At 60.6% G+C, this 24,950-nt stretch overlaps 1 protein-coding gene across 1 annotated transcript in view; it reads right to left on the reverse strand.

Moving 5' to 3' along the window:
- UNC5A (unc-5 netrin receptor A) overlaps positions 1–24,950 on the reverse strand; it is a 60,773-nt gene that overhangs the window by 3,571 nt on the left and 32,252 nt on the right. Inside the window, exons 2-8 of the mRNA XM_057747035.1 lie at positions 11,377–11,610; positions 6,023–6,166; positions 5,671–5,774; positions 5,330–5,510; positions 3,754–3,918; positions 2,544–2,732; positions 2,135–2,437 (exon numbers count right to left, since the gene is read on the reverse strand). Of these exons, the coding sequence (XP_057603018.1) occupies positions 2,135–2,437; positions 2,544–2,732; positions 3,754–3,918; positions 5,330–5,510; positions 5,671–5,774; positions 6,023–6,166; positions 11,377–11,610 (1,320 nt within the window). The remainder of the gene's footprint in view (positions 1–2,134; positions 2,438–2,543; positions 2,733–3,753; positions 3,919–5,329; positions 5,511–5,670; positions 5,775–6,022; positions 6,167–11,376; positions 11,611–24,950) is intronic.

Below are 24,950 nucleotides of genomic sequence, written 5' to 3' on the forward strand. Positions count from 1 at the left end.
GCCAATGCAAGGGACATGGGTTTGATCCCTGGTCCGGGAAGATCCCACATGCTGAGGAGCAACTAAGCCTGTGAGCTACCACTGCTGAGCCCACGCACCACAACTCCTGAAACCTGCACGCCTAGAGCCCGTGCTCCGCAACAAGAGAGGCCAACACAACGACAAGCCTGTGTACCACAGTGAAGAGTACCCCCACTCGCCACAACTAGAGAAAGCCCGTGCTCAGCCTAAATTAATAAATAATAAATAATAAATAATAAATAAATAAATATGATGATGCTCCCAGGGAGTTCATTCAAACCTTCTTTAAAATAAAGCAAAACCAACAAACAATAAAACCCCAAAGCCAAAGCCATATGCATTCTCTCCAGAGCGGCAGCTCTGAGGTAGGGTGGCTGGAATATCACTACTTCCCAGCAACTGACGCCCAGGAGAGAGAGGGAAACCGGGGTGGCGTATTTGTAGCTACGGCTCCCTTCACTAGCTTGTGCTGCCTCCTGGTACTGGCTGCCAGGGTTTGGTGATAGTCTCAGTGCTCCCCACGTGAGTGCTCTCCGTGGCGGGGTACGCCCACTCAAATACTCATTCAGGGAACACTAATGCTGAGTACTCAGGAAGGTGAAGGAAAACCGTGAGCCCTGCTCTCATGAAGCGCTCAACCCGCGGAGACAGATAAGTGGACGGCAGGAAAGGATGCTGGGGGTTGGGGGAGAGCAGGGAGGAGCACAGCCCACCCACTTTTCTAAGAACTTTCCATGGACCATGTCACCTCAGCATCCCAGCAGCCGCAGGAGGGGGACGTGAGGCTCAGAGAGGGAGCGCTGCCAGACCCGGAGGAGAAGCAGCAGCGAAGCCAGCGGACGGGGGCAGAGAGAGCCAGTGTGCCACGGGCAGCGAGTGTATTTGGACTCATGAGAGCCCCTCGTGGCTGCCATGTGCAGGAGAAGCGTGCATGGGAGGGGAGGACACGGCAACTGGCCACAGGGGATGAGGCCTTGTGGTTTTGTCATGTGGGCTTTAAAGGGAAAAGTGGAAGCTCCAGAAAGGGACCTGATCAAGGCTGGCTCTAGTGAGTAAATACTTGGAGCTGTGAACCAGAGGATAGGTAGGTGTGGTGGCTTAGGCCGGGAGAGGCTGCAGGAGAGGCACGCAGCAGGATGCAGGAGCATCTGGGGAGAAAGGATGATGGGAGCAGTGTGTGGATGAAGCTGGTGTGGAGGTGATGGGGGAGAGTGAAGAAGGGCAGGAGGTCAAGGTGACCCCCAGTTTCTGTCTGGAGCAGCTCAACTCTGCTGTCCCTGAGGCAGGGAACACTGGGAAGGAGGAGGTTCTGGGGGAGGGTGGGAGATGGTGCTGTTTTAGGCACGAGGCATCTGAGGTGCTGTGAGACATCCAGATGGAGCTGCCCAGGAGACAGCTGGGTGCATGATTCTGTCACCCGGGAGAACTGTGGCTGGGGATGGAGGAGTGGGAGTGATCTGCACAGACATGGAGATTAAAGCCACGGAGTGGTGAGATCACTTGGGGAGAGGGCACCGGGAGGGAGCTCCGAGGGGCACCTACATTTAGGGAGCAGGCACCAGGAGCAGCTGGAGAGGAACAAGGAAGTCAGGGCCATGTGGGGTCACCTAAACCGAGGGAATAGAGAATTTCAGGGTGGGAGCGGGCAGCCACACCAGAGCCACGGTGCTTTCTCAAAAGATGACCATGGAAAGGGTCCATGGATTCTCTGTGAAGGTGTCTCTGAGACCCTGCCCCAGGGGTTTCAGTGAGGTGGTAGGCGGAGGAGCCCCTGTCCAGGCATTCTTCCTCTGCTGTCTGTCCCCAGCTCCCTGGGTCCTAGGGCCTGGCACACACAGACTGCCTGGCTGTATAAATGAAGGGACAGTCGTCCTGTGTCCTTGGGCAACAGAAGGGAGACAGCTCTGGCCTCAGCCTCAGTGCCAGCCCCACTGCCAGCCAAGACTGGATCCTCTCCAAAACTCTATGCTCTTTCCTTGCTGGGCTGACTCAGCCCTCAGGGTGAGGCTGAGAGGCCCAGGAGGAAGATCAAGGCTGTCCCGTGCTCCTCCGGAGGGGCACATGCTAGTCTTGCCTCTTAGAGTCCCCAGGGGCCCTCGGGGGTCCTTCCCACCTGTATTAGGGATCATCAGCCGACCCCCGAGGAAGTTGAAGGTCCCATAGGCCATGTTGCTGGTGCCACGGGGCAGGGAGCGGAAGTAATTCTGGGTGGAGAGGCGGGAGACGAAGTCCTCAGCCTCGGAGGTGGGTGAGCTGTGGTGCAGCGTGTGGCGGCCACCACCCAGCGGGCTGAGCAGGTGCCCGTTGCTGAGCTGGAACTTGGGACTGGGCCCATCTTGCCGAGGACACAGACTGCCCTGGTAGGTGGTGGTGGTGGTGCTGAGGTCTGGCTGGATGGTGAGCAGATGGGGATTGTCTGCAAGGATCAAGACAGACTCAGAGAGCGGCATGGGGGGCAGCCCTGTCTGGGCAGCCCTTGGTGTGGGGGCCTGGCACAAGAGCTGGGGGAAGGGGCACCCCACCTGCTTTGCTGGGCTTGATGCTGACGGGCTGGAAGCCTGAGGTGAGAATGGACGAGTCGGCCACGTCCGAGTCCAGTCCCTCCTTCTTGCGGCAATACACAAGGATGAGGACCAGCAGCAGGAGGAGGAGACACACGGCCACGGCTATGAGACCCACGTAGAGGGCCACGTCCTCTGGGCCGGAAGCGGCTGTGGGAGAGAGTGCGGCCTTGGGAGGGGCAGGGTGCAGGAGGCCAGGAAGGAGGGCTCAGCGGCCTACACCCCAGGAAGATGAGGCCTCCGCTGCTTGGGCATCAGCACCGCAGGGCAGCGGGCAGCATGGAATAGGACACGTGCAGTCCAGTCCTGCACCTGCCACCACCTTGCTGTGTCACTCTGAGCACACTGCATCCCTCACGGGCTCAAGTCATGTTGAAGTTTCTGCTGAGGCAGAATGGAGGAGGGGAAGAGCCACTTCCCTGGGTGGCCTGGAGCCAGGCTGCTAGGTTGAACCTGCTCTCCTGGGGCCCAGGGCAGCCGAGACGGATGGTGAGTCTCTAGGATCCCCAAAGTGGGCGATCTGCTTTCCGAGGGAGGGGCAGGATCTGCCAGTCTGGTTGCTGGCCAGTCCCTGGGCCAGGAGCAGGGGTGCTATGGCTTTTCTCCTTGTCTGCCTCCCCCAGGCCTGGGGCCGGGCTGAGGAGAGAGTGATTGACTGCCTGGAGGAAGCTATATTGATTTTAGAAGGCCTTTGCATAATGGAAGAAATGTCCATCAGAAAGGAATTGACACAGATAATTAGGTTTTTAATTGAAAGAATGGGGGAGGGTGTGTTCTAGAGAAAAAATCCAACAGAGATCTTTAATTGTTAGTTATGGCCTTGTAATTAACAGGCCTCACAAGCCTGGTGTCCCCACAGGACTTGTGTGTGCACTTGGGGGACGGGGCGGAGGTAAAACTGCAGAAGACAGGAAGGGGTCTGGGAGATGATCCCAGAGGCCGGGTGGGCCCAGAAAAACCTCCAAACGTATGCATGTCTCAGCGTAGGTGTGGGAGGTATTGGGGTGTATGTGGGCATATATTGGGTGTGTTAGGGATGGGGGGTCCCCAAGCTTTGAATAGGGGGTGCAGCCTGCCGCAGGGGACTGACTCCCTTAGCCACCACCTCCCTGGGGCAGGGCAGGGCCAATCCTGGCAAACTCAAGAGGACTCCCAGGTGGCGAGGACTCACTGTGCACGCAGAGGTCGCTGGTACAATTGCGGGTGTCCAGGTCAGCGCCTCGGCACTCCTCCCCTCCATTGCGGGGTGCTGGCTCAGAGCACTCGCGGCTCCGCCAGTGGGTGCAGTCGAGCCCACAGGCCGACCACTTGCTCCACGGGCTCCAGCTGCCATCCACTAGATGCGAGACAGACACGGACAGAGAAGAGATGGCGTGGTCAGCCCAGGGAGCCAGCCCAGGCCGCCTGCCAGTGTGGCCCTGCTGGACATCCGGACCTGGTGCAATGCCAGGGCCAGGGCTAAGCCTGCCAATCTGCAAGCCCTGTGGTGTCCAGCGGGCCTGGATGATGCATGCTAATGACAGGAGGCACGATGACGCTGGGCCTGCTCGGCTCTACCCACACGGGGGGCCGTCCTGGCCCTGGGGCAGCGAGGGCGCTTGGTCGCACGATGACCCTCTGATCCCAGGCACAGGTGGTTCTGCAGCACCAGGCTGGGCCCTGCCCCACACTGAAGGCACCTGTGCGGGGTGTACCTCAGACCCTGCGACTCAGCCCCTCTGCCGAGGCTGAGCCCGGACACAGACGGAGCCCTGCCTCCAATCACACTGAACACCCTCCTGGCCTCAGACGGAGCCTGGCCCGCGTGCGGGCGGTGGGGGTGGGGAGCCCTGGGGAGCAGGCTGGTGGGCGCGATGGAGCCAGGGCGCGGAGATGGCGTGGTGAAGAGCGATGCGGAAGGCGGTGGCCGCTGGTACCTGGGCACAGGGTGGCGCAGGCTGTTTTCTGGACATTCTGCCCCTCACAGAAGGCGCCCCCGTTGAGAGGCGCCGGGTTGGTGCAGCTCCGGCTCCTTTTCTGCCAGCCGCGCCCACAGCTGGCGCTGCAGACGGACCACTCGGTCCACGTCGACCACCCACCGTTCACTGGCCGGACAGAGAAGGACTGGGGTCAGGGAGCGGGGGCTTCTTCAGACACGCTGGCCCAGGGGCCGGGGTGGGAGGACAGAGGGGCTGTGAGCTGGAAACGGGTGGGCTGTAGCCGTGCTGAGAGACAGGCCCTGGAGGGGAGGCCATGCTTCTGCCTGCTGCCCCCAGGGCCTGGCAGCACCCGCTCCACAGCCCCTTCTCCCCGGGGGTGCCAGCCCTAGCTGCAGCTCCCCTGCTCCTCCAACCCTAACTCCAGCCTTTCACGGGGGTTACTCCCGTACCCCTCCCTCTGTTTCTGGGGGTGCCCAGGTCACTCTACCTCCTACCCCGGGACATAGGAGCACAGGCTGTGGTCTGTCACTTTTCTAGACTCCCATCCTGTCCATTCTTCTTCTGCACAATGGCCCCCTTCCCACAAGTCAGCCAAGGGATGGTCCAGCCACGATGACCACCAACCTGCCCCACACCTCCGCCCAGACATGCCCTGCAGCTCCCCGACAGCCCCAGCAAGCCCTCTCCCTGTCCTTCCCAGTCAGGCCACGGTTGGGTCTGCCTGGTCCTGGCTCTGCAAGGAGCCAGCCACGTGTGGTTGTCCGGAAGGCAGCCCCAGTGCCCCTCCTCTGCCCGGAGCCCTTCTGCCCCACCAGCGCCGGGGCCCACCGTAGACGATGACAGCAGCGGAGGTGCTGCGGCGACGAGCGACGATGTTCTTGGCCACGCAGGTGTAGTTGGCCGTGTCAGCCAGGCGGGCCTGTCGTACCACCAGGCTGTGCTCCCGCGTGATGTACACGTTGGGGTCCAGGGATGGGTCCACCAGGTCCTCGTTCCGGAGCCACTCCACCTGGGGGAGGGAGCCATGCCACTGCACTACCTGACGATGCTGGCCCTGCCCGGCGTGAGAGCGGCCCCGGGGAGGGGCATCAGCCCGGAGGGCTGGGCAGGCGGGACCTGAGACCTGGGAGCACTGCCCACCTGTGGAGCGGCACTGGAGCCCCGCTCACCTCGGCTGGGGGGATGCCCTCCGGCGGGCGGCAGGGCAGCACGATGCCCTGCTCCAGGGACACCTCCTTGGCCAGTGGCTCCTGCTCAAAGTTCTTGCGCAAATCTGGGGGAAGAGCAAGAGTGTCCTCCAGGCCGAGTGCCTCACGCCAGGTCAGCCTGGCTGACCCTGTCCCCTGGTCCCGCAAGGGCCACGGCACCTGCCAGGAGGACGTGTCAAGTGCCGAGGGGGACGTGGGGGTGGCTGGGCGCGTCCATAGGCACTCCCTCCATCCATCAAGGCAGGACCTGCGGATTTCTGTCGGGACCTCCTCCCCCAGTGACACCCTAGGGCCACCTCCACCCTGGACTCACAGGCAATGCGGATGTAGGCCTTCTGACTCTTGGTGGTGCCTGAAGAGCTCCACGCCACGCACTGGCACCAGTACTCCTCCAGCCCAAACACCTTCTCCACCTGCTGCCTCGAGACATTGATGCGGACCTCCATGGCGGGCAGTCCTGAGGGTGGAGGGGTGGGTAGCAGGGCCGGGGCCAGGCCCAGCGCACGCGCCTCACTGTCCAGTCCCCTGCGGGGTCCCTGCACCACCACCGTCACTCCCTCTGCTCAGCAGGAGAGCCGAGAGACACTGGGGGCAGCCCTCTGCCTGGAGGGGACACCGAGGGGCCCAGGGGGGTCCCTTTATATCTCCTGAAGGCGAGTGGGTTCTTAGCACTTCCATTGATTTTCCTTTGTTACCTAAAGCCTGTCTCCCTGGAGACAAATGTCACTAAAGGGGCTTCCTGTTGTTTCAGAGACAAGGGCACGGAGGAGCTTCGGGCAAAGGGGCCGGCCTCTAAGGACCCCAGGCAGAAGGGGCGGGGCAGACAGGCAGCCCTGGGGCCTTTGTGGGTAAATAAAAGGGCAAGGAGGGATCTGGCTCGCCTCCTGGGTTAGAAGGTAGATCCTGATGAGATAATATAATAACAGCTATTAACAAGGTAATTACAGTGATTACGTAGCATGATAATAGACCCCTGGGGCTCAGCAAGGGTTCCCCGCTTGCGGGCTTATCTTCTTCACTCAGTTCCCTTGGAGGTGTTGCTCCCACTCCGTGGATGGGGAAACAGAGGCTCCGAGAGGCAGTGACTTGCCCTAGGCACCCAGGGCCGTCTGCTGAGTCCACACTGTGTGTTCAGAATCTTATGTGCTCAGGGTTCACAGGAGGGGGTGCTGGGAGGGCCGTCCCACAGGGAGAAATGGTGGTGAGGGGGAGGGGCCGCCCACAGAGGGGAAGCTGGCCGGTGATGGGTGTCCGGGCCTCTCTACCCTGAATGGACTGGGCTGGAGGAAACCCCTCTCAAGGATGGACACAGTCCCCCCACGTCTGCTATACCCAGAACCAGGTGTGGGGTGTTTGGGGAGGGTCCAGACCCCTGAGGACCCAGAAGGGGGGGATACCAGCCCTCCTCCAGCCCCCTGGCCCTCGGCCAAAACCAGTGTCCCCAGGAGTGAGAAAAGACTGTTTGTTTCCAATTTCTCCTCCTCCTGACCCCAATTTCCCTCGGGTCATTGGCTTATCAGAAAAAGGGAGAGAGGCTGGTGTTTCCATTGTTAACAGAGAAATTCAATTAGGGCTGCATTGCCGGGCCGGGGGGGGGGGGGGGGGGGGGGGGGGCCGCGGTGGGCGCGGAGCAGCCGCCCAGCTGAGCGGGCGAGCCAGGAGGCTGTTTTCTCTCTTAACTTCTCTAACGTGTCTTTCCCTGACCCCTGCCCAGACCCCTCCTCGTGAGTCTCTCCCGCTCCCACATGGGGCCCCCAGATTTCTCTCTGCCTCACCCCCGCCCCCCGTGACTTCTCACAGGAGATGGGGGGTGTGTGTCACCTTTGGCTGAGGTCACTGTCACTGGGCCAGATCCCTCTGTCCTGGGCACTGCCGGCCCCATCCTCTAAGGCTCTGCGTGTGTGCATTCTCGTGGTGACGGATGAGGGCTGAGAAGCGAGAAGGGGTCCCTTACAGGGCCTGCGTATAGGAGAGGGGCCCTGGGCACCAGCCGGCTGTCCCGCACACGGATTCTTGGAGCATCTGAGAAGGAGCTGTGCACGTACTCGGGGGTAGGGACAGGGTCCTCCCTCTCAGCCTCTGGGGTTAGTGGTGGGAGGCCTCCAGGACATTCTGAGCTGCGCACGTTTCCTCTCTCAGGGGACGGAGATGGTGGACGGAGATGGACTGCTCCACCCCCGCGGTGGTGGGGAAGCTCACACACCACCCAGGCAGCTCAGCTTGGGAAGAACAGCGCTAAATTTAAGTGCCCCGATTTCTTTCTCCCTGTCTCCTCCCCCCTTCTGTCCTGCCATCTCTTCCTCTCTTTCTTGCTGCCATGAATAAGGGCCAAGTTTGTCCATGAGGTCTAGATCCAGGCAGCGCCCTTGAGCGTCACAGGCCCTGGCAGGTGCGGAGACCCAGAGCCTGCCCAGCCGGTCCTTGCGGTGAGGGGCTGTGTCCTCCCTACCGCAGGTCACTGAGCAGCCTGGCTCCTGGGAGCAGTGTCTGGGCACGGCTGTGTCTGCACCTGCCTGGTAAATGTGAGCAGATGCCAGCCTTGGGGAGGGACGGGAGGGAGGAGGGGGTCCCTGCTGGTCCAGGCCTGGGAGCGTGTTGGGTGTGGGCAGGCGTGTGAATGCTGTGGGCATGTGGGGAGGCCCTGATGTGGGTGGGCATGCTGAGTGTTTCTGGGAGGCGGAGGGGTGAGGGTGGGGGACTCTGAGGCCAAGCGAGGGCTTAGGGTACCTCCTCACCAACTGCTTCTAATAAGAAGTTTAGTACACGATAAATTACACTCCCAGACTGGATTCCAATGCTTGGTTTTGCAAATTGCCAGCTTTTACAGTATCAATGGGTTTGGGTTCAAGAGTTTTCAGGCTTTGGTCCCCTCCCCCTGGCCTTCTGGATGGGGAATGGGGGCAAGCAAAGGGGAGATCAGGTGCGCCCCTCCGGGGTACCCTCCCAGCCATCCCCACCCCCATGCAGGGATGGGTGGGGCTGCAGATTTGGGCTGACCTCCGACCCTGTCATGCCTGCCTGACCACAGAGCATCCCTGGGTCAGGTCTTGGGTCTGTGTGTAGCATGGCGGTGCCACCTGGGCATCTGTTTGTGGGTAAGTGAGAAGCCAATCGCTTTGTCTCAAAGCACTCAATGGCTTTGGGTTGAGAAGTCAATAAGATCAATGAAAATTCAGATGTGCTGGCTGTGGGGGGCCTGAGGTTGGATGCTCAGAGCAGGAGGGGGTCCTGGTGGCTATGGGTGGGACGTGTCCCCATGAGCTCTGCTCTCTGCCTGGCTTGAAGAGAGAAAGGCCAGGAGAGCCTGTGGGAAATGTGGGCTGGGGGCTGGCCTGGCCTGTGACTGCTATGCAGGCAAGAGCCTGGGTCTCAGCCAAGCCATGGATTCCAGACCTCATGACGGCAGGAGGCAAGGAGGGGTGTATGTGGGAAGCCTGGAAGGGGAGGCTGTGAGCAGTTTGGGGCTGGCCTGGAGCCTTCCAAGAGATTCCAGGACAGGCCGTCGTGGCTGTGGGGAGACAGGTCTCTGGCTGTGACATCTTCCTCACCTCTCCTTTCCCTGGGGGACCGACCTTAGCAGCAGGACTCATCATGCTGCAAAGTGGTGCTGGGCCCTGGGCGTGGGGTAGGGAGAGAGGAACCACCTGGAGCTGGGATCTCACTGGGTGTGAGAGAGCTCACAGCTTCCCCCACCAACCTGCAAAGGGGTCCTCCTCATCCCCATTTTATAGATGAGGAAACTGAGGCCCAGGGAGGGAAGGGGGCTGGCCGCAGAGGGCACCAACCCCATCCATTCCCCTCCTGAGGGTGGGAGGCAGAGCTGGATCACCTGTACCAAGAGGCTTGCAGGCTAAATCCCTAGCCCCCCACCCAGGCCTGGCACAGAGCAGGTGCTCAGTGAGCACCTGAGGACTGCCGGGAGGATGCTGCCAGCAGCAGGTGTGTGTAAGGCTGGGACAACGCCGGAATCACTCACTAGGGGGCTGCCATTTGGGGGGCTCCCTGGTAGGGGAGGATGGGGTGTGACTTCTGTGGACCATAAAGCCTGGTTGGAGCCCTGGACGAATGAGCGCTGTCTGTAACAACGACAGGCTGGCTCTGAGGACTGAGTCACATGCTTCCCAAACTCACGGCTCATCTGCTCCCATCTGGGTTCTTGCGAGAGCTTCCGAGTTCACCAGGGCAGGGCCCTCGCCCCCAGTCTCCCTCTGCCCGGCACCAGCTTCCCGCGGTGCAAGCGAGGCTGCAGCTTCCTCGTCCCGCTGACCACCCCCTCCACCCCTACTCCTGCCACCCCAAACCTGGGCCTCTGGCCAGCCTGCCATTCCCTGCATTTGTCCTTTGGCCTGATAGACAGTCATTCCAGGTGGTTTTAAGACTGAGGTTGGATGTTACCACTCCCCACTCTGGGAATCCTTCCTGGGCTGCCCAGTCCCTCCTGCCTGGAGCACAGGCCACCCCTCTGGGCCTGTGGTCCCCTGCCTGTCCTTGTGAGCTGTTCTGGGTGCCACCTGCTTGCCCCTGCGCCTCAGGCCTGTGTGTTTCACGCTGGCTGAGCCTCGGTGGGAAGGGGCTCAGGACTAAACCTGAGGGCTCATCATGTATGGGGCTCCACAAAGCATCAAGGCAAAGGGGTAGGAAATGAGCTTAACGGGGGTCCAGTTAGTGAGGGGGAGACGGCGGCTGTCAGCTCTGCCCGGCCTGCTCTCTAGGGGCCTGAGAACCCACACAATGGCTCTCTGTCCCCATCCCCACTGGCCACCTACAGCCTGAGGCCGGGGCTGGAGGTGGGGGAGGGGGTGTCCCACAGAAGGGGCGGTCCTTGGGTCTGCCTCCTGTGTCAGCCCCCCACACTGGCCCTGAGCGTCACCTATAGCTCTGGTCATGTCACTCGGTAGCTTGAAATGCCATAGGACAGTGACCTCACTCCAGAGCCAGACGGGTGAGGCTCCTGGATGGGAGCACAGCCCCGTGCACACCCGCCACACCCTCCCTGCCGAGCCCCGACCCGAACGCCGGCCCATCTGCCTCCGGGTCTTTACTTGTGCTGTGTCCCTTTCCTGGGGTGCCTGGGACGCCCTTCCCCTCTTCGTGCCCTGACCTGGTTGACACGTCACCTTCCCTGAGGAGAGGTCACCGTGCTGCCGGCCTCTCCGCGGGGCTGCGGGTGCTCAGGGAACATGCAAACGAACAAATGAACCAACAGACGCGCAAATGAAACAATCACAGAACGTGAGGTCCGTGAGCCACTCCATCACCTGGGATCCGCTCTCTGCAAACCTTTCTCTGCTGGCACCACTGGCCAGGCTGCCCCTGGGTCTGCCTGGGCTCAGATGCAGCAGCAGGGACCTGCCCCTCCACCCACAGCTCCCTGGGGCATGTAGGGGGGCTTCCCTTTTACTCACTCCCCCACCAAGGGATGAAGTCTGGTGAGAGTGGGTCTCCCAGGGAAGGCCTGGGTGTGCACACGGGGTGTCCTAGGTGTGGGAGTCCCACCTCTCCTGGGCACCTGGGTGGTGCACACAGAGTGGTTAGTTTCACCCTGGCCTCGGCTCACAGCCGTGCAGTGGGGGCGACGGCAGCCCCTCTCTGGGCCTCCGCTGCCTCTGAGGCGGAGACGCGCTCGCCCCTCAAGTGGCCCTGCCCGGCGCCCCCGCCCGGCCTCACCACTGCTCCCATCCGTGCTGCGCTCGATCACGTGGTCCACCTGGCGTACCCACTCCCCGTTGCACTTGAAGAAGATCTGTGTGGCGGGCGTGGCCTTGCACACCAGCAGCACCGGCTTGTTCTTGACGATGTACACGTCCTCGGGCTCCACCAGGAAATGGGGAAGCAGGTCTGGGTTGGAGCCGGGCACCGGGTTGGCCACCGGGTTGGCCACCGTGGCACTCTGCTGGGCACCTGCCGTAGAAGCAAATGAGGCAGGTGAGCCGGGACCCCTGCTGGGCTTGCGGGGCCCTCCTGGGGCTACCTGCCTCTTCAGGGGTTGCAGCCGGATCATGAGGAGGCAGCCAGTGGGGCCAGGCTCTGCCACTTCCAGCCCAGCAGCCTGGACTGCTGAATGCCCCCCTAAACCTCAGTGTCCCCCTCCGTAAAGTGGGGGAAGAAGCAAGCCCCGGGGGAGACGTGCAATGAGGCCCGTGTGGAAGCACCAGCACGTGGCCGTGGTCAGGGCTCGTCACCACCCCGGTAGAAGTTCAGGGATCTGGTGAGGCAGCCCATTGCCCTGGAAGGCCCCGGGGGAGAGCTGGAGCGGGGGAGAGGGCCCCGGGCAGCCTTGGGGGCTGCTTCCGGTGGCTCTCCATTTCTGGCCCCTGCACGTGGTAGGTGTTGAAAAAATACCAAGTGATGAAGGAGGGGAGGAGGCTGTGGCAGGTGCAGAGGTGAGGGGTGTTGGTGGCAATGGTACAGGAGAGGCCCCTGGGAGGGGCGAACTGGGGTGAGCCTGGGCTGCTGGGTGGGTCCCGGAAAGGGTTGGGAGCCAGGAAGGTGCGTCTGGGAGACTGAGGGACCCGGACCACGTCCCACCCTTCAAGGAGACCTGAATATAGGTTTCCTTCTAATTTTAACTGAAAACCACAGCCATCCCACAAGTCATTTGTTGCTAATTACACAGGTAATTTGCTCCGAGGCTTTGGTAGAGCTAAACCTCACAGCAGTCTGACCGTCTGCTCGACCAACAGGACCCCTGAGAGGGTGGGGAGCGGTGGGGGGGGGGGGGGAGTGGGAGGATGGACTGGGGGCACCCTCAGCCTCCAAGCTCACCAAACAGGCCCCTGATGGCCTGGCCTCTCTCAGGGCTGCAGTGATTTCCCCCAACACTCACAACCAAGAGGGGGCTCTGGGCGTAAAGCAGGAAAAGCTTGGGCTTCAGAGACCCGTCTGCTCCCTGCTAGTGGTGACCTTGGGTGAGTTACCTGTTTGGTTGTCTGTGACACCTATGGAGGTCCTGTCTGTCCCGTGGGGGAGTCTGGAGGTGCCTCATGCTGTCGGCCTCCTGGCTCCGCTGCCCTCCTCGCGGGCAGCCCAAACCCCACGGAGGGCTTCTAATGGGGAGGCCTGGCTCCTCGGGCCCAGGGGGCATCCGTGCTGCCCCTTCTCTCTTGCTTGCACAGGGACCCTCTCTTTCCACCCCAAGACTGATTTTGGAGGGGATCTGTGCCTGGTCCTGTGGGCGCCGGGTGGGTGAGCTGAGAATGTCTGCAGAGGCTGAGAAACCTGGTGTGACTTCAGGTAACCCTCGCCTCTTTCCTTGCCGGCAAAATGGGAAATGGTACCCAATTCTCAGGGCTTTCATGAGGATGAGATGAAAAAAGGGACAGTGCTCGGTAAATGTTGGCTGCTATCTGAACCCTGATGGGCTTTTGCACCATCTCCCTCAGTAACCCTCCTAGCAATCTCTTCAGGGGTGAGGGCTAATGAGGAAACTGAGGCACAGAGCCAGCAGGTGCCTCGCCCTCAGCGTCTGCAGCAGTGGGTTCATCCACCTCTCCTCCTCCCATCCTGGCCTCTCCCCAGCCTGCCTCCGCCCGCCCCGGCCCCCTGCCCTTTCTGCTGCTCTGTCGTGAAGGCTAAGCTGCCTGGGAACCACACTTGCAGTCGGGAAGACAAGCTCCCCTTGTCCCGCCCGCCCCATCCTGGACCACCTCCACAGGCTCTGCCAGCCCACGGGTCTCGGTTTTAGGCTGAGGACGGTGAGGATGCAGGCAGAGGGGAGGAGCCATCTGGACATCTTACAGGTGTGGAACCTGAGGCCTGAGGGAGACGTCGCTTACCTAGCACCCCAGCTCCAGGTCTGGACTCTGGGGGGCCCACATCCTGACCCTTCGTTATGACATCCACGTGTCACTCAGCAGCCCTGACCCAACAGCGGGCTCAGCCACAGCAAGGCTGAGTTGGGCTCGGGCCTCCCAAGGTCTGGAGAATGAACAGGAGGGCAAGCTCCCGAGTGTGGGCCTGGTGGTCCGGGAGCCTCTCTAGACACTTCCTGGGGAGGCCACGGCATCTCTGCAGACCCCAGGGCTGCACAGAGGAGGGCTGAGCTTGACCCCTGAGCAGAGCCCACAGGGGGCTGGGGGCAGGCATCCCAGGCTCCGGAAGGGCATGCGAGACCTCGGTGGCAGCTTCCGGGCCTGCCCCCGCCTCGCCTTGCAGAGGCTCCGTGTGATGGCCTGTGTCTGCCTGCGGGCCCGGGGCTGGGTGGGCAGGGGTCCCGGCTGGGGGTGAGGGCAGGGAGAGGGCGCGTGGCTCCGCAGCTTCCCTATTGATCACCGCACCAAGCACTGGTCATGTCAGCCGCCTGCTGAACCCAGCACAATCCCTCATGTCTGCATTTAACTGCTAATGAAAAATAAATGTACTGTGACCAATAAGGGACATAGCTCACTTCTCCCGGGCCTCCGCCATGCCACGCTGGCACGGTCTCCCCTCCCCACCCCTCCTGGGGGAGGGCATTTATTGGGTGGACCCAGGGGCCCCCTCCACGCTGCGGTTGTGCCCTCTGGCAAGGACACTCTAAGGCCACAGGTAGGGGTAAATTCGGCCCCTCTTGGAGCTGCTGGAAGCATCCTGGGTGGTCAGAGCTGGCTTCCCCTCCTTCTGGTCCCCGAGCCCACTATGTGACCTCTACCCTTGTGGTCGGCACCTGCGATCTGCCTGCCCCCTCACCATCCCAGTTAGGTCTCTCGCCTGGACTAAAGCGCAGGGAGAGCCTCGAGTCTCTTCCTCTCCGCATCGCCGGTCACTAGCATGAGCTGTCTTTTGACATGAAACCCTGTACTTGCCTATCAAAGATAACACCAAGCAGTGCACGCTCAGTGTCAAATGATACACGATGCTTTCGAAAGGGCACAGACTCTAGTTCACCGCAGTCCCCACCACTCCCTAATGACACCCTTCCTCCCTCCTCTGCCAGCACTTTCCTACCTTCTTCTCAGGGCCCAGTTCTATCGTCACTTCTTCTGAAAGAGGATTCCCCCACCTCACTCTCCCAGGAAACCACACATACCATGTTGCCCCACTGCATCTAGGACCCATCCTCACTGGTGCCGTAGCTCTTAACACAGGAGAAGAGGCCTCCGTCTGCACCACCAGCCTGTGCTCCCTGTGTCCCTGACACCCAGCGCGAGGCTGCCCAGTGCCGGTGTTGGTGAGCGGGCACTTGCACGTCTACGCCTTTGGGTGCCTACTCCTGCTCCCTCCTGGCTGTGAGCTGATGAGCACGGGAGGAAGGCTTTGCCAAAGCAGATGCGCTGGGGCTGCGGGAGAGCAGGCAGGAGCAGGGCCCGCGGGCCACACAGGCCCTGCTGTACCGTGAACTCCACCCTCCAGCTCTCCAGAAACTCCATCTGCCACACCCCATCCAAGTCTCTCCTACTTGCCCAGCTGCCCTCTTGGAATTCAGTTAGAAGACCTCTTTCACTTACTAGTGGATCCCTGAGAACTTGGTCACTGAGACCTGCAGATGGGGCTGTAGGGACGCTCAGGCCTTGACATGGGAACCCCATTTTCAGTGAGCCCTGGGGATGGCCAGCTGGCCCCAGCTGTCTCAGGAGGGCACTGGCTGCCCAATCTGCCCCAGCCAGCACCCCTGCTCTGGCCATCCCATGACGGGTGAGAGCCACAGTCCTAGCAGTCCCACCCACAGCGTCTTCTTAGGGATAGCGAGGGAGACCACATCGTGTGTGAGGGGTGTGTGTGTGTGTGTGTGTGTGTGTGCGCGCACGTGCATGTAGGGAGGCTGGGGGCCAAAGGGGGATAAGATACCCCTGGGTGATGGGGTAATGGGCCTTGGCCAGAGCTGAGCCTGGGACAAATGCTGCCTCCTCCCTCCTTTCCCGTGGTGCACCTATGACCCAACGTGTATTCATTCACTCTTGCATTCATTTGGTGAATACTTATTGAGGGAGTACAGGGGACACGAGCAGGAGATGCGTCAGAGCAGGGGCCTGACCTTGGGGTTTTATGGACAGGGCAGTGGGGAGCCTCTGGAGGGCCGCGTGCAGGGGAACACTGCGCTCTCCCTGCGTGAGGAATGGGTGGAGGGAGGCAGCAGTGGCAGTGGAGAGTGGGATGCAGAGGCATTCAGTGGAGGGGACCACGGTGGGCCACCCCATGAGGTCCTTCTGGGAACTCCCACCCAGACGTCAAGTCTCAACCAACAAGCCGTCTCCTCCAGGAGGCCTTCTTGGATCCATACGCTTCATCATCCATACGCTTTGCCCCTGTGTCCACACGGTCCCCTAAGCCTCCCTCCGGGGTACATGCCACATTCAGGACTGTGCACACTGCCTCCTCCACTAGACCATGAGCTCGCTTGGGACAGGAGCCAGGTCTCACCTGGATATGGATGGAGTGTTTGTTGGGTGACTGAATGACCGCTTGCTTTTTTCCTTTGAACGTCAGAAGATTTGCCTGAGGGTGGCCGCCTTCACTCTTGTCCTTCAGGGAGACCCAGAGAAAGCACACCGTGGCCCACAGGCAGAGCTGCGGGCAGGGAGAGGGCTCTGTGCTCCCGCCTGCCCTCCCCACCCCTCACAGGTTGCTGCCCTGAGGTGGAGCCCCCCCTTTCCTCACCTGCCGCCTGAGATGATAAGACCTACTCGTGTAACTCTGAGGCCCAGGCTGGGTGTGAAAGTGCTTTCAAATGTTTTATTTTTAAAAGCACCACAAAAATATGAGGTGTGATTAATCAAGCTATTAATGAACTCGTATTTACTGCGTGAGGACTCAGCCCCACGGAGCAGGGTAGGAGGGCTGGGGGCAGGGCGGCCTCTGGCCTCACCCAACTGGGGCTTGTGAGCACTGCTTCCCAAGAGCAGCCCTGCCCAGCCCCGTCCACAGCGTGCTCCTTGGTGTCCTCCCAACAACCTGGGTCTGTGTCAGTGGCAAGGGGGCGGGGCGGCAAGCCCCTGCTTTTACTACTTTCCTGAGAAATGTTCTGGATTTGAAGCGGGGTGGAGGAGGGAGCCGGGCTGGGGGCCCGGCAGCCTCCATCTTTCTCTTCCTGGCTGTCTGCCTATCATCGCACCCCCTCACCCCTGGGCGCCTGTGCTCCCAGTCTCCCCAGCCTGGAGCTGTGCATTTGGTAGATCTGCTTGGGGCCTGGGTGTCCTGCTCCATAGGCCCAGGTGGGGAGAGGATGGCGCACCACACCCTTCACCTGGCATTCGAGGCTCTACTGGCCCAGGGCCTGAGTTGCCACCTGGCCTTGCCTCTAGGGCCTCCCTTCAAGTGTGTAGGGTGGCATCTTGACTATCTGCAATTCTGGAAAGGCTTGTGCATATTCTGTTCGGGGGCCCTGCCTCCCTCCCCTGTCTGGCTAACGGTGCCTGATTTTCTGCAGGGAATGCCTGGCCTCATCCTACTCAGTGCATACGGTTGTTCGGTCTAGGGGGCTGACGCCATCTCTGGCCCCAGAGATGGGGATACGACAGTGACTGGTTCCGGGACCGGCAGTTCTCCCCATCCCAATAGATGGGACTTTGGGATTTGGGTTGGGCTGCTGGGAAGAGAGAACCTCTCTTTCTGCTGGGCCAGTCCTGCAGGCCAGAGGAGGCCAAGTGAAAGGGGAGGCCGTCCACAGGTCTGAAGCAGGGGCTTGGAGAATGGAGACAACCAGGGAAGAAAGAGATTGACTCCTCACTGCATTGGAAGCCTGGGACCCCAAGAAGCCGGAAGGCAGATCTACCCCTGGATTCCTTTCTTTCCTGAAGCCAGTTGGAGTGAGGATTCTTTCATCGCATTGATCCACTCCCCATCTGCTCTCTGCCTGGGCGACTTCTACTTGTCCTTCAAGGTCTGCTCAAACACCCCCTCCCCTGAGAAGCCTTCCCTGACCCCCAGACAGAGGCGGCCACACCTCCCCTGAGCTCCAATGGCCCCTGGCCGAACTCACGTCTGTACCTGCCACATCATGTGGTCACCATTTATGAATCTGTGTCCCCACGCAAACTGTCAGTGCCTTGAGGGCAGGGACTGAATGGTGACATCTCTCCCAACCCTCAAGCATCTCCAGAGCCTGGCCAGGGACTGACATATCGCAGTGCCCAGCGAGTGTTTGAGTGTTGAATATCAACCCCTTGATTGGGACCAGAGCCCCGAAAGGAGAGTTGAAAGAGGGGGACACACACTCAAATTTGGCTGGGAACCAGCTTCGCTTACCTTTCAATCAATCAATCAATCAATCAATTCTAGAAACGCCCATGCTGGTCCTTGGGGAGGTGGACCGAGGGGACCGTGGAGAGGCTGATGTGCAGGGTCCAGGGGAGACAGAGGGGGCTGGGAGCCTCGGCCACAGTGGGGGGAACAGAGGGGGTGCAGACACACAGAGGAACGGGGATGTGTGCCCTCCTGCCCATCCACACCTCCGCGGCCTGAGACAGCTTCGTGAGTTATTATTTTTAAAATGTGGGCAATTTTACAATGAGGGGGCTTTGCTAGGAGGCTCTGATAAGCAGTGCTGAAATCTGCATTTGCTGTCAGAGACAGTGGCGGGATGGAGGGAGTGGAGGAAGGGTGGGCGGGAGGCCCTGGGACCACAGATCTGGGGCCCACACGAAAAACCCTGAGGTTCCAGGTGGCCACTACGAGGTGTGGACCTGCCTGGAGGTGACGACGGGGTGCCACGAGGCCGGGGCAAGCTGGGGGGTGTGCCCCAGAATTCTTCCAAACCCAACATGTAAAAAACTCTGCTCTGCCCCCCGGCTGCTTCTGGGGCTCACTGACTGCCGCAGACCCCTGTGCCACCCCCTGTTTCTTGAGCCTCAGTTTCCTCATTTGGGGCAAATAGGGCTGACCCCACCCCAGGACAAGGTGGGTCAGGAACGACATCCCGCCTGGGGCCTCCAGGCACCCACCAGTGCTTCTCTTCTTTCCCTTCCTGGCCCTGTGGTCCATCCCTCAATCATCTGTCTCCCTGGCTGCTGTTCTAAGGGTCTCAGGACCTCCCGGAGGGCAGGGACGGGTCTGAGCCCAGGCTCTTCCGTCCCAGTGCGCAGTCAGTGAGCAAGGGAGGGACGACTGCAGGCCCTCCTGTCGCGGAGCACGCAGCAGGGGGAGGCGGCAGGGTGGGTGACAGCCCCTCGGCAGTGTCCCTTGGAAGGGAGGGCTGCTCCCCCGACCCGTGCTTACACACGTGCACGAGCGGCACTCCGGTTTCTATGGTAACACGTGTGTGAAAGTGTCACAGAAGCAGCAGCCAGCTCCCGAAGACCAGAGGAAAGTCACCCTCTTCCCCAGTGGGCTCTAGGGGCCTGGGCACAAGGACAAACACAGCCGCCACGAGGAGGCATGCGGACAGGCTGAACTGCAAAGAACCAGGCGGTTGGGGCCGGGCATGGTGCCACCTCACCCGCCAGAGGATGGTCACAGCGCGGGGGGGGGGGGTGTGTGGCTGGATCACCCTGCCCACCAACTGCCGCAGACCCAGCTTGTCCTCTGGCAGCTGTGCTCAGGTGCCTTCTACCCACCCCTTGTTTCATAGACAAGGAACAGGAAGCTCAGGACTCGCCTAAGGTCACACAGCCAGCGAGGGCAGGTGCGCTCTCCATACCTCCTGGCACAGGCCAGGCCTAGGGCACGAGTTATGGGTCTTTCCTGGACCAAGACTGGCCCTAGCCACTGCGTCACCCCTTGCTCACTTGGCTTACACGCTGATCCTTCTCTGCCTCTTAAACCCTCCAAGCTCATCTCACCCCAGGGCCTTTGCACTTGCTCTTTCCTCTGCCTGCAACACGCTGCCCCCTGCTCTTCCACAGCTGCCCCCCTCTAAACCCTCAGGTCTCAGCTTCAACTTTACTTCCTCCAAGAGGCCCTCCTAGACTGCCATGCCTGAAATAGGCCCTTCTGCCCCAGACCCCCATGCCTTTCCCAGTCGCTTTCCCTCATCACACTCACCGCTGTCTGAAGTCGTCTTGTTTGTGTACTTGTTTGCTAGTGATGGTCTGAGTCCCCTTGCCCTGAAACGTGTTGTGACAGTGGGGACTGCACTTGTCGTGTTCACTGCTATAGCCCCAGGCCTGGTGCACAGTAGGTGTTTCATAAACATGGGCTGAATGCACGAGCGAACAAACTCTTCCAACGCTACGCCCAGAGCCCACACTGGGCGCCGCACGCCTGCCACTGCGAAGAGCCCCCAAACCCACCAGTGAAGGGAACTGAGAAACTACCAGGATGCCCAGGGATCGAGTGCTTGATGAGGGGACAGGCCTCCAGGGAACCCCTCCCAGGGCCCCTTCTGGCCGCAGGGCCTTGCTTCGGGCCAGAGAAATAGTTAATAAAGCTGAGGCCTAAATAAGCATTTGATTAACAAACGATAAAATAGCTATTGTGTCCCTGAATTAAGCTGTAATTGTGGCTGATAATTGGCTGGTTAGAATTTAATAAGCTGCAATTAAATAGAATGGAATCAAGGGTAATTATGTGGTCGCGCAGCCCAGAGAGAACCACGGAAGGAAGGCTTTTTCCTGCTTTGGAATCTTCTGCTGGTGCAGTGCGTGTTCTGTGGGCATATTTCTGGTGGTGGCGGCATGTGTGTGTGCGTGGCGGGCCTCCTCCACCTTTCACCTGGCGGAGGCGGGCAGAGGGGTGCTGGCCCAGCCCCCTCACCACTGCGGGGCGGGTGATCGTCACGCAGGCTCAGAGCCCGCCAGGGCCTGTGGCAGCTCTGGCTGAAAGAGACATGAAAAGATCCCTGGCACAGTTCCCTGCAGGGTGGGAGGCTGTGGGACGGTGGCCAGGAGGGCACTGAGAACATGAGGGAGGCAGGTGGGGAGAGGGTCTGCCTGTTTTCCTAATGAGAAAACTGGGGCTCAGAGAGGGGAAGAACTTGCTCAAGGTCACACAGCGATCAGCGGCCGGGCTGGGCCACCTTCTCAGGTTGCCTGCGGATCGAGGGTAATTCCAAGGGGCCAGGAGGCTGGAGGACCCTCCCCTCTCCCCGCTGCCCCTGCCAGCTCCCGAGGCGCCCCTCCCCGTTTCCATCGGTGTCCTTCACCAGGTAAACACACAGGCTAAGGAAGGATGGTGAGACTGTTCCACACGTGAACCCTTAGGACAGGCTGCCCCCTGTGCTCCCATTTCCCTCTCCCGTGGCCGGCCCGCCCACCGGAGGCCCTGGTGGCTGCAGGGTTCCCTGGTGCCTCAGGCTGGCACGGCCACCCCTGCCCCCAGCGCAGGTGTGGCCCCCGCAAGTCCAAGGGGATGATGAACGGCATCGCCGAGGCGCCGTTTATGACCCCATCAGCATTTTTACAATGTTGCTGGCAATTAATTTAATTAAAGACCCTGTCCTGGAGATGGTGGCATTTCATATCTCACTGGTTTAATGCGAGCCCGGCCTGAGCAGGGGCCGGGGGGCTGGGTCCAGGAGGGGCCGCTCTGCTCCCCGGCCGGGCTCAGCGCAGGTGCACAGGGCAGGGCAGTCTCACCCCTTGGACAGAGGCCAGAGCTGAGAGGGGGGCCGCCCACTGATCTGCCCGAGGCCGGCGGGAGATGCGGCCCACAACTGCAGCCAGCACACGCACGCAGGCTCACGCACACGTGCACGCACGCATGCACACACGCTCACGCGTGCATCCACCCATTCACAGTCATAATAGTGGCCAACTTTACTTGGATTTTCTTCTTTAACCCGCACGATAAGTCTAGGAGCCAAACTATTTTAAATCTCTGACTTCCAGGTGGGGAAACTGAGGCGGGGACAGGTGACGTAAGTGGTGAGCGATGGATTCCAACCCAGGCAGGCTGGCTACTGTGCCCCACAGCCTTACGCAGCTCACACTGCTTCCGCACATGTGCTGGACACGAGCCACACAGCAGCGCCCAAGTCAGGCTCACGTCCCTGCCCGATGGAGCGTCCGGTGGCCACAGCCGCACCCGGGAAGTCCTGGGCACAGAGTGTCCCAGAATCACGCTCACCACACCAGTGCTCTGGCACTTGTGGGCACACACACCAAGCGCCCTGGGTACACACGTGTGCTCACCAGCACTGCCCACTGCCCTCCAAGTGAAATCTGGCCGGGGTGGCTGATGCCCTCACTGCGACGGTGACCCTGTAGCCACAGGTCACGGGCCATCCTGTGACCCCATTCTCAGCAGCTGAGCCCACCTGGATCCCTCCTCGGACAGGCACGTACAGGCAAACCCAGGCCAGATCCACCTCCTAGCGGCAGAGGTGGTGGCCTCTGCGCCCGTCCAGGCAGCGGCTTGGCCGCGCTCTGCCCGCCCTCTCCTGCGGCCCTGTTTCCATAGCTCCCCACCCCCGCAAGCTTCTGCTCTCCAACTGGGGTCCCCCACCCCCCACAGCTGAGTTGCGTTCTGACATTTTCTCTGCCTCTGGATGCCCGCACAACCTCACACCGGGCATGTCCCAAGTTGGGCTCAGTGGCTGCTGTACCTGCTGCTCCCAGAGTTTGCACTCAGTCAGCAGGGCCATGTCCCCAGGGAGCCTCAGCGGCGCGTATCAGAGCTACTGGGCCTTCTAGGGCCCTCAACACACACTGTTCTAGCCCCCCAGCCTCCCTCCTGCCCACTCCCTCCTCTCTTGCACTTTGGGGGCTACCCCCCACCTCTAGCTCCTGAAACTTTTCCTCCTCTGACCACCTCCTGGCTTTGGTACCATCAACAATGCCACCACAGTGCTATTTCTAGAAAGAAAATCTGATCCCACCCTTCAAACCCCTGCAACGGTTCCCACGCACCACAGGGTAAAAGTCGGGTCCCCATACACCCCCACATCCCCTGCCCACCCGATGGGGCAGCCTCACCTCTCAGCACCAACCCACACCCAGCAGTCAGCTCAGCGCATCCACTAATCCCCTCTCCCTGCACACTCAGACCCCGCCCCTCACCCCAACTTTCCCCTGCACCTGCAGGGCCCCCCACCCACCCCAATGCCCCCCAGCCCTGTTCATTCATAATTCCAGGTGTCACCTCCTCCAGACACCCTCCCCAGCTCCTCTCCGCACAGGGGCTGCACGGCCTGCTCCTCCAGCTCCCCGGCTGAGAGAGCATTACCCACTGAGGTAGGCTGTTGTGCGGTGGCTGCCTCCTCCATCAGACTCGACATCTCAAGGGCGTGCAGCAGGCCCGAGCCGCCTCTCCTCAGCCGTGTCCAGCTCAGGGTCTGGCAAGGGGGTCAGTGACTGGTAGAGTTGAAGTCTCCCCTGTCCCTTATAAGCTCCGGGGCTGGGCACTGGGGTGTGCCTGCCAGCGAGAGGTGCAGGACCTGGACTCTCTGAGGGCAGAAGCAGAGACTTTGGATGGGCAACAGGGGACTGGGTCCCCAGTCCACACTCTGCCTCTACCCGGCTGTGTGGCCTTGGGTAAGTCATTGCCCTCTCTGGTCCCCAGAGGGATGGGACTGTATCAGAGGTGGCGAACTCGGGTGCCTTTGGGAGCTGAGGATGCCCAGGAGAAGAGGAGAGTGAGGATGTCCATCCAAGGGGCAAGCTCAGCTCAGCCAACCGCGGCCGCATGGCAGGCCGGCCAGGAGGTGCTAGAGGTTTTTTCTTTCAGGAGAAGCTGGAAATCATTTTTATGTGAAATTTCCTGTTTTAAAATGTTGACAACTAATTTAAACATTTAAACACCGTGTGGGCCAAACAAGTTGGCAGGCCGAAGCCAGACTGGACAGTGTCCAAGGTCTCCTCCGATTGTACAGATCTAAGGACTGGGGTCACAGCCGGGTGAGGGGGAGGCCCCTCTAAGTCATGGCTCTGCTCTCTTGGTTTCCTCCCCTCCCCCACTCTTCCCACCTTTGCCAGCACCCACCCCATCATCCTGTCTTCTCTTTGGGACTCCTGTTCATCATGACCTCTTGAAGGAGATCCCCTGGGGCCTGGCAGAGGCTGAAGGGGTCATCTGTCCATCACCCCAGGTGGCTGGGATTTAAGCGTCCACCCTCAGCTGAGGCCTGAGGGCACTGCCCCTTTCCCAGAGGCTGAGGGTCTGCAAGCCGTCAGTGAGCTGTCCCTGCTCGAGATAGTGGTGGGGGCAGCCAGCAGGCTGGGGGCTGCCCCGCCTTGCCTGCCTTTGCTCTGGGCCTCAGATGCTGAGTCAGGGGCTGGGAGAAAGCTGCTGGGGACGCAGGCAGGTCGGGGGTGGGCACTCCATAGAGGAAATCCTCTACTACAATCCCCCTGAATCTGGGCCGGCAGGAACTCAGGCCTGGCTGCGACCTTACAGCTGGGAAGAGGGTGTCTGACCGCGCCCATCAAACCCCGAAGAGAGAGTAATGAGCCCTCACCCCGAGTTAATTACCCGCTGTCCCAATAATTACCAGCTTATTTATTTCACTTAATGACAACAGTACTTTTTCCTCCTGATATTGATTTCATGTTTTCCTGGTTTGTTCACTATCTTTTCTGCCTCTTTAATGGGCTCAGAGGTCTTGCAGGTGGAGGCGAGGGGGCTGGGGGAAGCAGGGGTGTGAGGGAACATGGAGGAAGGAGAGGTGGCCTGGGCCTTGCTGTGCAGCCTGAGGTAAGCCACTGCCTTCTCTGGGCCTTGAGTCCCAGAATCCCAGACACCTGCACACTCTCTTGTCCTTGATGTAATCAGCGTGGAACATTTTAAAATGAAAGAAAGGAGGGAGAGGGCAGCAGGGGAGAGAGAAGCCGGTGTGCTTCCTCCCAAGGGCCCCTAACAGGTTGGTCAGAGACTTAGACAAGCATGAGGGTAGGAGGGATACCGAAAGAGTGAGGGTGGGGTGGGGTGACACTAAGGGCAGAATGAGGTGGGCAGGAGGTGTCCCTGGAGACCAGCCTGGAGGAGGCTGCAGTGTGGAGGCCATTGGCCAGTGGGGGTGTGGAGGGGCCGGGGGGTGGCCTCCTCATCCCTGTGTCCCCCAGGTCTGATGAGGGAGGGAACAGGAGCCTCTACCTTCAAGAAACCCAGCCCCTCCCTGGGCCTGACCTCCATCCTTGGCCTCCGTTTCACCTGCCTGCCATTGCCATGGAAACATGGGTGATGCTGTGATGTCATCCAGGCTGTGAAAGAGCAGTTCATTTCTCTCACTGGGGGGTGGGGGGGGGGTGGCAGTAAGGAGGGATGGGGGTGAAGGGGGAGGGGAGGGCCAGGGCTGCTTCGGGTGAAGATTTAGAGCCTCTTGAAGGGGTCATTAGCTCTTAATAAATCACTAATAATTGCATGAATATTTAAATCTTAATGAAAAAAATACAGTAGGCCCAGTGAGTTTCCCTGTGAGCGTATTTATTGCTATCAGGCTGGAATATATAAAA

The sequence above is a fragment of the Hippopotamus amphibius genome, chromosome 1 (assembly GCF_030028045.1).
Source record: "Hippopotamus amphibius kiboko isolate mHipAmp2 chromosome 1, mHipAmp2.hap2, whole genome shotgun sequence".
Classification (NCBI taxonomy): Eukaryota; Metazoa; Chordata; class Mammalia; order Artiodactyla; family Hippopotamidae; genus Hippopotamus; species Hippopotamus amphibius.